At 46.0% G+C, this 12,500-nt stretch overlaps 1 protein-coding gene across 1 annotated transcript in view; it reads left to right on the plus strand.

Annotated features, from left to right (window-relative positions):
* The first annotated feature begins 5,539 nt into the window (after positions 1-5,539).
* The window catches only part of myo10l1 (myosin X, like 1), a 96,281-nt gene continuing 89,320 nt past the window's right edge, over positions 5,540-12,500 (plus strand). Inside the window, exon 1 of the mRNA XM_076303481.1 lies at positions 5,540-5,664. Coding sequence (XP_076159596.1) covers positions 5,644-5,664 — 21 coding nt within the window. The 5' untranslated portion in view covers positions 5,540-5,643. The remainder of the gene's footprint in view (positions 5,665-12,500) is intronic.

Raw genomic sequence — 12,500 nt, forward strand, 5'->3', positions numbered from 1 at the left:
CTCTTCCTCCTGCTTTGTGCGTCCCAGCAGGAGATGGATGAGCGCAGAGGGGTAACATGTGCCACCCCCCTCTCTCCTTTTGCCCCCCTCCTGCCCAAAGTAAAAACCCCAACCCCTCCCTCTCAACAAAAGAGACCCATTCAGAGGCACGGGGCAAAAAGGGGGGGTGGTAGTGTGGGAGGATCTCTATTCAGAGAGGGGCTCTGTTTCATGGTGGCGACCTCAGTCTGTGTTAGGGTCGCAACACACACACACACACACACACACACACACACACACACACACTCACACTCACACACAAGGGCCGACACAATGCTATTGGTTGGCAGAGCCACAAAGCCGGCTGCACGGGTCCACACTTGATGTGCTGGGAGGCTCACAGACATACGCAGGAGTACACACACAAACACACACACACACATACACATACACATTGACACACACACACACACACACACACACACACACACACACATACAGACACATACACATGCGCACGCACACACACATTTACATGCACACACACACACACACACACACACACACACACACACACACACACACACACATACACACACACACACAGACACATACACATACACATGCACACACACTCACACAGACAAGCTAACAAACAATTCACTTCAGCTACACTCTGTTCCAAGGCCCTACAACAAACCTCCAGGGCCTGCGTTGACAGGCCTGCAACACACAATGATGAGGCCCAGGTTGGGGCTCCTCAGATGGGCTTCTGTCAGCAGCACCTGGGCCTCCTCCCCGGAGCCTCATGGAGCCCTGCTGGGTGAGCGTTCTGACAGGGCCCCTTGAGTGATGATGATAAAAGGAGGCCATTTTCTGCTCAGTCTTAATGTCCTCTGCCATCACTCTGTCTGGACCCACACAGGCTAATCTGTCCATTCCGGGATGTAATAATACAGTTATAAATATGCCTCCAAATACAAGTTCATCTTTCAGGTAACAATTATAGTAAATGATTGATTTGATGTCTTTTAGGGTGTTAGAAGGACAAATTATGGGTTATGTTTTATACTAAAATTGACTGTGTGTGTGTGTGTGGTTTGTCTGTGTGAGCACGAGAGAGATTGTGTGTATGCATCTCTCTTTCTCAATGTGTGTGTGTGTGTGTGTGTGTGTGTGTGTGTGTGTAACGCGAGAGTGGCTTTGATCGGTCCTCCGTGTGATGGCAGGCTACTGGTTTCAGTCCTATCCCGTTTCTGCCCACAGGGAATCTCTCCTGCATGCTTCTCCATTAGCTCTCACAAGGCAGTGGGAGATGAGGCTTTGGTGATGATCACACAGAAATATTTACTCTCCCTGTGTGTGTGTGTATGTCTATGAGTCTTAAACAAAAAGAAATGAGGTAAGTCTCATATGTACTGTGTCTTCTAATGTTTGTATGTGTCCGGTATGTATGTGTGTGTTTATGTATGTGTATATGTCTGTGCGTGTGTGTTTGTATATGTCTGTGTGTGTGTGCGTGCGTGCGGGCATGCGTGTATGTGTGTGTGTGTGTTTTTGTATGTATGTGTCTGTGTGTTTGTGTGTTTGTATATATATATGTGTGTGTGTGTGTGTAAGTGCGTGTGTGTGTGTGTGTGTGTGTTGTATACACACGCTCTCGGGTGTGACGTGATCTCTCATTAGGCCCAGTGAAAGAGTGATCTGAGGGACATGAGAGAGTTGTTTGGACAGCTTCTGTCTGCCAGCTGATATAGTCATCCATCTCCTCTCCTCCCTACTCTGAGTCACAGCCACCCAGTCTGGCCACAGCAACCAATCAGCACCAAAAACACACGCCGGGGTGTCAGTTATTACCATATTCACAACTCATAAATTATGATGAAAGTGCATTTAAAAATTAAGCTTTGTCTCTTGTTTTTTTCACATTTTTGGAACAATGGTCTTTTTCTGATACTACCCAGTAATACTAGCCTGGCTCCACCCGTCTACGTACTTCCGCTCAATTTCATTTTCCTTCAGCACTCTTTGCCGAAGAGAAGCGTAGCGAAACGTAGTAGGAGTATGGTTTACGAGGCTACAGTAATACACTAATGGTTCAAAAACGTGTTAATCTTAACTTTAAATCTGTATTCAAACATTGAGTAAAATAGTAAATATAACATTAAAATCTCTTTTAGCTTGGATGTGTAACAGTCTACGTGGATTACGCCTTGATTTCATATCACTATAGAGATATATAGGCTACTATATTGTATGTACTGTATGAATTTATTCCATTAACTCCAATAGGAAACCGCTTTCCTTTTTTTAAGCGTTCAGACGGTAGCTCTGACATAGATGAACACGAAACAAAAGCCAACTTGAGGCGGCAGCCTCTCTTCCTCCAGAGGGAGAGAAGAAAACATAGCAAAAAACAAAACAAACAGTAAAAATTCCCCCCTCACTGAGACTCACAGATCGGATGTCCGCACTGCAGGCCTGATTGTCGTGGGCTAAATTTGGGTGTGGAACCTGTTCCTGTTCTGCCCTCCACGATAGCCCAGACCGCATTCCAGCAATTCCAAGATATATCTTTATATAGAACCTAGAATTCTTGCTCTCTTAGAACTTTTCTCTCTCTCTAGGATTCTTTCTTTTGATCGCTTTGTAGTGACATGAATTCATTTCACACTGAAATGCAAGCAGACAGACATATTTCTGTTGCAATCAGGGGCAAACACACAAAGTTCAGCAGAGAGAGAGATAGGACAATAGAGAACAAGAGAAGTGAGAGAGAAAGAGAGAGAGGAGTGAACAGGGAGGAGAGAGAGAGGATGAAAGAGGAAGCAAAGACAAAAAGACAGATATACCCAGATGGGGAAGAGACAGAGAGAGGGAGGGAGGGAGGAAGGGCAGTTGTTTTAAGCAGAAAAGCCAGCGGGTGCCTCTTTCCTCCATCTCTCCTGCGTGATTTAGTCTTTTATGAGCGCATTCATCTGCCTTTCTAAGATGGACAGATCTGTCACAGGCCTCTGAGAAAGGAACACTAATGGAGGCAGAGAGGCAGAGAGTGTTCAAAGACCAGCCCCATACCCATACATGTAATTACCCAGTAATGACTCATCTACGGTGGCTGAGAAGGCTCAGTTTTTGCTGTGCCAGCAGCTTTGCATGCTTGCTTAAGTGCCTAGGCTCCACGGAAGCTCTGCTCCACAACTCACTGTGGTCCACTGAGGTTATCTTCTCGTCATCCTTCCCTTCAGAGGAAACCTTTACCCGGGACTTTTCTCTGCCTCCAAAAAGCCTGCAAAGAATTGGGGGGGGGGGGGGGGTGAGAGAGAGAAAATAAAGAGACAGAGAGAGAGGAGGAGGGAGGAAGAGAGATAGAGAAAGAGATACACAGAGAGGGGGGGAAGAAAGAGAGAGAAAAATAAATAGGAGGGAGAGTCCTGAGAGAGAGAGGGGAAAGAGAGAGAGAGAGAGAGGGAGGGAGGGAGAGAGAGGTTCAATCCCTGAGACAGACTGAAGCAGATGGGAGCTGACTGCTTCTCCCCAATCCTAATTCAATTAAAGCTGTTGCCTCCCAATGATCTGCTTAGCGGTGCTTTTGAAAGCAGACCTAAACGTCTCAGAGGTACCGTGCCCCTCACAGCTCAGCATCCTGTACCTCCAGGAAAGTGGCAACGTTTCCCAGAATCCACGCCAAGACAGACCTGCCCCCAACCTGTCTTCTGATCTGCATGCTAGATCAGAAGTGATTGAAATGAGATGAAATGATTTGGTTTGGTTTTGAGAGGAGAAGTTGTTATTGTTGTAAATGTGAACGAAATGTGAGATAGAAACGTAAATATTGTTGTAAATGTGAACATTGTTGTGAGATAGAAATGAAAAGTAAATGTGAGATAGAAACACACTGGCATATTCTTTATGGGACAAATAAATTATGTTTAAACAAAATAAGTCCTGTTTTTATTAGTTGTATAGAACCTGCTTGTTTATAACAGCTTACAAGACTTTCTTTAGTGCACAGAGGGGCTTCAATGAGGAGAAAGGAACAGAGGATGAAGCCACCCCGTCAGTCCCTCAAACAAGGTGAAGGCAAGACAAGACAAATCTGAGGGTTGACCCTCAAAGATCACAGATCTGGTCCATGTGCCAGCTCTTCAGAACTGTTTTCCTTAGAGCAGCCTTTGATGTGGTTTGTGTGTGTGACCAAAACCGTATGTGTGAATGATCCTACACAACTCCTCGCTTTCAAAATGGCTCAGCTCTCCACACCAAAGTGTGCATCTGCTCAGTCTCTGTACAGGTATCAGCTTAATCTCATGACCGGTTCAGGCTTTTAGTGCAGAAAATTTTAACAGAGCTGTTTTTCAGGCTCAGATGGATTTCATATTGTAAACATACAGACAAAGTACTCCCACCCCTGTTCTGTCTCTACGCAGCTATTTTTTATAGAGTCCTCAAAGTGAGTCAAGTCTCCTACACATACCTGTTGTGGGCCCTCTATTCCTCCCTGCTGCTTCAAAGTGCACGCAAATCCTCCATATTTTTCTTGTCAGCGCACCAAGGCTCCTGTCATTATTTCGAATAGCATTCTCACTGAAGTGGTCTCCAGACAGCCAGGAAGAGACGTGCCCACACACCCCCTCGAAGATCCCCTCAGTACATGTGGTTTGGGTAGAATCTTTCATGAAAGAGGAACGGTGCGCGGAGTTCAGTCAGTTATTTGTTCTATTCAAGTGAAATGGCATCTCTTTTCCACCATCGAGCTCTCAATGAGTGTGACAGGACGCTCTTTAGAAAACAAATGCGTCCAGTCTCATTTACCTTTAGGCCCTACTTGACTAATTAATGTTCAACTATAAGAAGCCTGCGGTGCTGCTATGGCAACGACTTTAGCTACCTACCACTCACATATGGAGAATGACTCTCACACGAAAAGCCACTATCCATAGCGGAGGTAGACATGAAAGGACACATAGGCCTAGATTATAGCAATAGCTTCAGTAACCGGAGCAGCAGATAACATCGGTTTCAGCACAACGAGAGAACAGTGAGACAGAGGTGAAGCGACACTTTTATTGCGCTATAAAATCGAAAATTTATGATTCCTGTGCTTTTATGATTAATTAACAGTTGCACAACCAGAAGATACCCCCGCTAATTATTTAGGTCATACAGATGTGTATTATTTATTTATTCGCATTGGATGGGTAGGCGTGTGAACGAGGGGCAGGATTTCCCTACCGAGCGCCGCCTCTCTGGAGCAGCAATCATCGGAGCTCGGTCATTCATCCTGGAGTTGGGGCTCGCTGGCACGGCGCGGAGGTTTAGGTGCACTACGCCAACAAGTCCACGACGGACAGCGTGCCGCTGAAAGCACCCATTGCGGGGTTGTGACGAATAGACCCAGTTACCCTACATCCATCCATTTCTCCAGCCGGGTTGCCTGATTTAGAAAGGCAGGCGACGGGGAGGTGTTATTTTCCCTCTGCACACTGCGTCTCGCGGTGGACCCGGGAATGACGGTCACGGGCGCCTCGTCTCCACTGAGCTCGTGAATGGAAAGCGCGTACAGCCCGGACCACTACCTCTCCATCCATACGAGACTCCGTGTTTTGTGATTAGGCGTGTGGTCACCAGAACCGTTGCCGCTGGGACGCACACGTTTAGTGGAAGATGGAAGCGTTCTTTGCTGAGGTGAGTGATGTATGCCTTTAGTATGCTGGCGTTTATGCCATAAATCTCATATGGATTCGGCTGTAATTGGCGCTATAATTATTAGAGAACTGTGGATTTTTCGGTCACCTTTGGAATTTCCAGGTGACAGTACAGTATTGTTTATTCCTGTGCCCCAGTTTAGTATGGAATCTTTTTGGGCAGGTAGGCTAAATCCCTCGCACTTCATTACATCTTGGCTTTTCTATTCGATGGGCCATCTGTCAAATGAGAACTGGGTCTCAGTGAAATGCTAGCCTGTCACCTGGGTTTGCGAAATAACCCACCCCCAAGCTACCCAGATCTCCAGCAAAGCATAATGACGTTTTATGTATGAATATGCATGCTAGCAAAGACTTGCCATTCGATGGAAATGAAAATATCACATTGATTGATTAATCAAGATGCGTTTATTTGGGGTTCTGTCTGCCCTGCGTTAACTGGGCTTGCCGACCGGGTCGAATGCACCTCAGGATATGGCTGTACAGCCAGCCTACGACCAGCACCCTTGATTGCAGGGTTTAGGTAAATGGGTGGAGGGTAGAGGCGGAGGGGGGCACTCGGAGCCTACTGGCACATATTATATGTCGATGGCCAGTGCGAGCGAGGATCAGCGTTATTTTGACATCGTAAAGGGATAAGCTTTGATCGGATCTCTCGGTCTCCAGATGATTAGCAGCGCTCAATACATTCACGCCTCGACTTTGCGGATCTGCGAATTCCAGTGAATAAAATGGGCTACTTAGTAGGTTGTAATGAGAGGACAGGCCGCCTTGTCGTTGTTGTGTACATTGACTGTCGCGAGGAATGCTCGTCTACGAATGCTGACGATGTGCGTCCGTCATCTTTTTCTGTCTTGATCAAATCGGGAGGGATTTTTCATAACAGCAATAACTTGAGTTCATAACAGCAGTTCATTCAATCTAGGTACATGCAATTGCTACAGATTGTACATCAAAGAAACACTTGCAGATACAGATAGCCAACATAGGAGTGCAGGTCTGATATAGGCTGCAGTTGCACAAGGCTTGTCCCTCAACTCTCAGGTGGTATTCGTCTGATTGCCATAGACTGTTCAGGGCTCCCCCACCCCTGTGGACCACTTCCAGCTGCAGCGATGGCCACGTCTCTCTCTCTCTCTCTCTCTTTCTCTCTTTCTCTCTCTCTCTCCCCCCCTCTCTCCCTCTCATTTTTTTACAAACATGCATGCATGCATGCGTGCACACACACACACACACACACACACACCTGCAGTCTGTTCCTAGACTAATTCAGCATTAGAGCATCCCTACTAAGCTACTTATCTCTGTGTGCACGTATGTTAATAGTATCTACCACTGATTGTTTTAACCAGACTTGAGATCAGGCTTCAGTGGGGCAAAATCTGCACATTGCTCCTAGGTCTCCTCATGATCTAAAAGCTTTTGGTGCGTGTGTGTGTGTGTGTCTGTGTCTGTGTCTGTGTGTGTGTGTGTGTCTGTGTGTGCTAGGTCTGGCTTGAACCACAAAAAAACTTGGAAAGCTGTATCTTTCAATCACTGGCTTTGTTATGGTTTCAACTTCTCACAGAGCCACTCAAGACCCACAGAGTGCTCTCTTATAGCCAAAGCCATTTTTAAAGAGCCTACCAAGTGCACAGATTAGACTTTACCTAAAAACCTGACACATACCTGTCACGACTGAGCATGTCCTCAGCTCATCTTGTTCTTGTCTAAACCACAGGCCTCTCTCACTTCCTCTCTCTGCTCTTAATGCGGGGCCTGTCAGGAGATGTGTGTCACTCAAAAGGTCAAGGGTCAAACACCTCTCCAGTGAAGGGGTTGTTGAGCTGTCAGCGGTGTGTAAGGGAATGCGATCGTAGACCAGTGAAGCGTGTAAAGCTTTAGAATGGCCTGCTCTGAAAGCCTCCCTAACTAATATCCCTGTCTCTCAGTCTCCTGATTGTATCTGAGTGTTGGACACACACACACACACACAGGAGTCTCTAAAGAAACCCTCCAGGGTGCTTCTCCCGAACCCCTCTTGACCACCCCCTTTTACACACACACACACTCACACACACACAAACATGCACATATGCACACATGCGTGCCCATGGTGTTGACAGTTCAGGTACCACCACCATGACTCAACACTCCACACCTCCCGGCTCCCGTTCCCCCAGCAACAGCGGAAGGGAGTTACACCGTGATGGGGATCCCAGGGTCCTAGTGCCCACCATTTCTTACTATGATCACAAAGTGTGAATTGAAGTATCAGCAACCATTAGCTAGATCCAGATCTCTGAGAATTATCATGAGATAGATATAATATAATTTCTCAGGACAACAAGAATTGGTGATAATATGGTGTATTGAGATGGGAAGTTACTCTAAGTTGCATGGTCCACAAAAACTGTGTTCTCCTGTAAAGTCATGATTATATGCGTGCTTATAGTCTTTATAGAGCCCTGTCAGCACAGGAGGCTACTGTGTGACGGCCTATCGATCCCATGCAGGATTGATTGCTGAGGTAACTTTGAGGCACTTTGTGTGTGTGTGTGTGTGTGTGTGTGTGTGTGTGTGTGTGTGTGTGTGTGTGTGTGTGTGTGTGTGTGTGTGTGTGTGTGTGTGTGTGTGTGTGTGAGAGAGAGAGAGAGAGAGAGAGAGAGAGAGAGAGTTTGTGTCTGTGTGTTTGTGTGTGTGTGTGTATCCCACATCCAAAAGCATATGCCTAAATCACATTTTTTGTGAGGCGGATGAAAGTCAGTATAAATAGTTTAAACAGCAGGAAACTTTTTTCAATTACCACCTCCAATTTTAACACACACACACACACACACACACAAACACACGCACACATTCTTGAGAGAAGCAAAGAACTGTCTTGTAAGGGGAGGCATCTATTTATATTGCTCCATTCTCTAAATCCTCTCCTTTAATGTGACAGCTGAGCCCCAGGCTGTACCCTTCTCAGGTCACCAGCCCAAACACAACCCAAATCTGCACAGGAAGGGGCCAATTGCTGTGGCTCACTCTCACCCTAATCTGGCAACGCAGTGAGCACACTCACGGGATGTGTAACACAACATCTGGCAACTCCCGTAAGTGTGATGCAGGGCGGAGGGCACACCTGACCTCCGTGTGTGCTGCAGACTGTTAAAGTTCACAGGATAGTGATGCAGACTGGCAGACTACTCCATGCCGTGTGTGTGTGTGTGTGTGTGTGTGTGTGTGTGTATGTGTGTGTCTGTGTGTGTGTGTGTGTGTGTGTGTGTGTGTGTGTGTGTGTGCATGTGTGTTGTGTTGGTACGTGCATGCGTGTTGCACGTGGGGGTATGAGGCTGTGTGTGTTTTTGTGTGTCAGTGCCTGTATGTGTATGTATGTGTATGTTTGTGTGTTTGTGTGTGTGTGTGTGTGTGTGTGTGTGCATGTGTGGTGTGTTGGTACGTGCATGCGTGTTGCACGTGGGGGTATGAGGCTGTGTGTGTTTGTGTGTGTCAGTGCCTGTATGTGCGTGTGTGTGTATGTTTGTGTGTTTGTGTGTGTGTGTGTGTGTGTGTGTGTGTGTGTGTGTGTGTGTGTGTGTGTGTGTGTGTGTGTGTTCACGAGTGTGTTTATCAGGCAGGCATTCTGTATGTTACTGAGAAGTGTGTTAAGTTGTGATAATGTCAACTGCATGTCTATATTTAAGCAGCACTCACTCTACACAGAAGGGTGGGGCTCAGCTGCTACACAAGGATGCTCTTGCCCAATATCTCTCTCTCTCTCTCTCTCTCTCTACACTTCCACACACACACCCTCATAGTCATAGTAGGCTACTCGCGGTACCTGTTCATATACTGTATACTGTATACTGTGCCCACACAAATGTCCATTTGCCCATGTAGGTCAACATATAAATATATAAAGACAACTCAACATACAATACAGTATACATAACATATACATACAATTTGGCACTATATTTTTAATGCATATATAGTCTCCTGCTCCTACTCCCACCTCTCTCTCTCTCTCTGTCTCTCTCTCTCAAACACACACACACACACATCCCACTTCCGCATGTATCTTTGTCTCTATCTGCCTTGCTGCCTTTACTTTGCTGTCTTTCTTTTTGGACACACACACACACACAGTGAAAGGAGGTCCGCGGATAGGCAAGGCTTGGAAGTGACCCAAAAACACAGCAAAAAAATACAAGCTCTGCCCTGTACACACACACACACACACACACACACACACACACACACACACTGTCTCTGGTCTGCCTGAAGCCTGTGGCAGCATCAGGGCCAGCAGGCTCCCAACCTGCCCCAGCACCACTTACACACAGCTATTAATAGAGAGATAGAGAGCGCACAGAGGAGAGAAAGAGAGAAAGAAAGAAAGAAAAAAGGAAAGGGATGAATGAGAGGAGAAAAGTAAGACAGGTCACAGAATGAGGACAGAGAAAGGAAAAAAGAGAGTGAGAGAGAAAGTGTTGAAGAGAAAGGAACAGAGGGGATATGAGGATAACTGTGCCATAGAATGTCTCCACTGTCCTTTAGGGTTTGCCTTTGATGCTTTCCTCCATTCATTCATTAATATAGTGCAGCAGTGGCAAGGCTGGAGTTTGGGTTAGGGAATCTATACGGTCTCTCCACCTTTAAGTCTATTCCCTACACACACACACACACACACACACATACACACACACACAGTGTAAAGACAACACAAAATAAACATTATTCTTAGCATCATTTCCATATAGTCTCTCTCTCTCGCTCTCTCTCTCTCTCACACACACACATACACACACATGCACACACACACACACACCTTACCCGCACCCTCAAGTTCACCCTCTGAGCTCCTCTGCTGGTTCATTTCCTGTTCGCTCCGTCTCTGCCGCTTGGCTGTCCACCTGCAATTCACACCACCATTAAGAGGCCCTCTGTGGTCAGGAACCAGAGCTAAGAAAACACTTTTAGTATGTATACACACACACACAGACACACACACACACACACACACACACACACACACACACACATGATATCCTCATCAAGACTGGGGGTAAATGCAGTGGGGTGATTAATGTGGAGAGGGGAATTCCTCCTGAACCAAAAACAAGTTCAAAAGAACTGGGGCTTTGCTTGGGGTATCAGCCAAAGTCTAAAGTCTACAGTACTTGGTCAAGAGATACGGGTGCATTCTCTATATACTATTGGCTTATGTACAGATAATCAAACCCTAATATATATTAATTACATAATGATTTAATTAGTAACATGATGATTAGTATTATGGCACTACTAATCATAGGATGGAATCATCATGGATATACAGGTTACTGGGTAATACTAATTGATTTAATTTGTGACAGTGTGTGCAGAATGATGACAGCTGTAGCTGTTTGCCATACGAGTGGCCATGTAGAAAAATTCTGGTGAAAGATGAGTATACTGTAGATGATGACACACACAGACACACACACACTCTCTCTCTCTTTCTCTCTCACACACACACACACATGCACATATGATGTGACCCTGATGAATCTTGAATGGGTTGATTGATGGATACATGTTATCAAATCATTCAGCTTTGTTTGTGTAAGGTTTGTGTTTGTGTGTGTGTGTGTGTGTGTGTGTGTGTGTGTGTGTGTGTGTGTGTGTGTGTGTGTGTGTGTGTATGTTTGTCAGGTATGACAGGTGTTCAGGGATCAGGTCAGTCGTCTGGAAACCTAAAGAGAGACAGGTGTTGAACAGGTCTCATCTCCTTGATCATTGAAAGTGTGTGTGTGTGTGTGTGTGTGTGTGTGTGTGTGTGTGTGTGTGTGTGTGTGTGTGACCGGCAGCTGACTCATGTGTGTTTTCAAATGTCCTTCCAGGTCAGAGTCACATTGCCCTTTACTCACTGTGATGTGATGTGAACTATTTCACCTCCTGCTGTATCTCTCTGTATCCCTCCATCTCCCTCCCCTCCTCTGTCCTACTCTCCCACTGCTGATGTCTCTCTCACTCTCTCTTCCTCTCTCATGATCCCTCTATCTATCATTCTATCTATCTGTCTCTATCTCTGTCTACCTACAGTATATATTCATGATGTGTGTATTCTAGTTGTCTTTCTTGGTTGACCGTTGATCTACAGCTCTGGAATAAATGAAGAGACCACCGCACATTTTGCTGATGTCATCCTACGGTTGCTGAGTGACATTTGAACGAGTTGATGGCCATATTCAAATTTGCAGTGGTCTCTTAATTTTGACTATGACCGTCAACTCATTCGAATGTCGCTCAGCAACTGTAGGATGACATCAGAAAAATGTGCAGTGGTCTCTTCATTTTTTCCAGAGCTGTATGTTTCTCTCTCCTCTCTCTCTCTTCTCTCTATATCTCTTCTCTCTTTCTGATCTCTCCTATGCTGTTGTGCCAGGGTGTATTCTTTCTCTCCTCTTTTCTCCAGCACTCTCTCTCTGTGCTATGCTGTGCTGTGCTGTGCTCTAGCAGGATTGTATGCTGTCCTGACAGTGTTGAGCTGAGCTCTGCTGTAGGAGGATGCTGTGTTGAGTTGAGCTCTGCTTTAGTAGGATGCTGTGTTGGGCTGAGCTCTGCTGTAGTAGGATGCTGTGTTGAGCTGAGCTGACCTGTAGTAGTAGGATGCTGTGTTGAGCTGTGCTGACCTGTAGTAGTAGGATGCTGTGTTGAGCTGTGCTCTGCTGTAGTAGGATGCTGAGTAGATTGCTGTAGTAGTTGGATGCTGTAGTAAGATGCTGTGCTGCTGACCTGTAGTAGGATGCTGACCGGTAGTTAGACGCTGTGCTGTGCTGTATTGTGCTGTGCTGTGCTGTGCTG

This window comes from Alosa pseudoharengus, unplaced genomic scaffold (genome assembly GCF_046254945.1).
Source record: "Alosa pseudoharengus isolate Yale_2024_CS ecotype anadromous, Long Island Sound unplaced genomic scaffold, YU_APseudo_1.1 YU_APseudo_1.1_scf_24, whole genome shotgun sequence".
In the NCBI taxonomy this organism is placed as follows: domain Eukaryota; kingdom Metazoa; phylum Chordata; class Actinopteri; order Clupeiformes; family Clupeidae; genus Alosa; species Alosa pseudoharengus.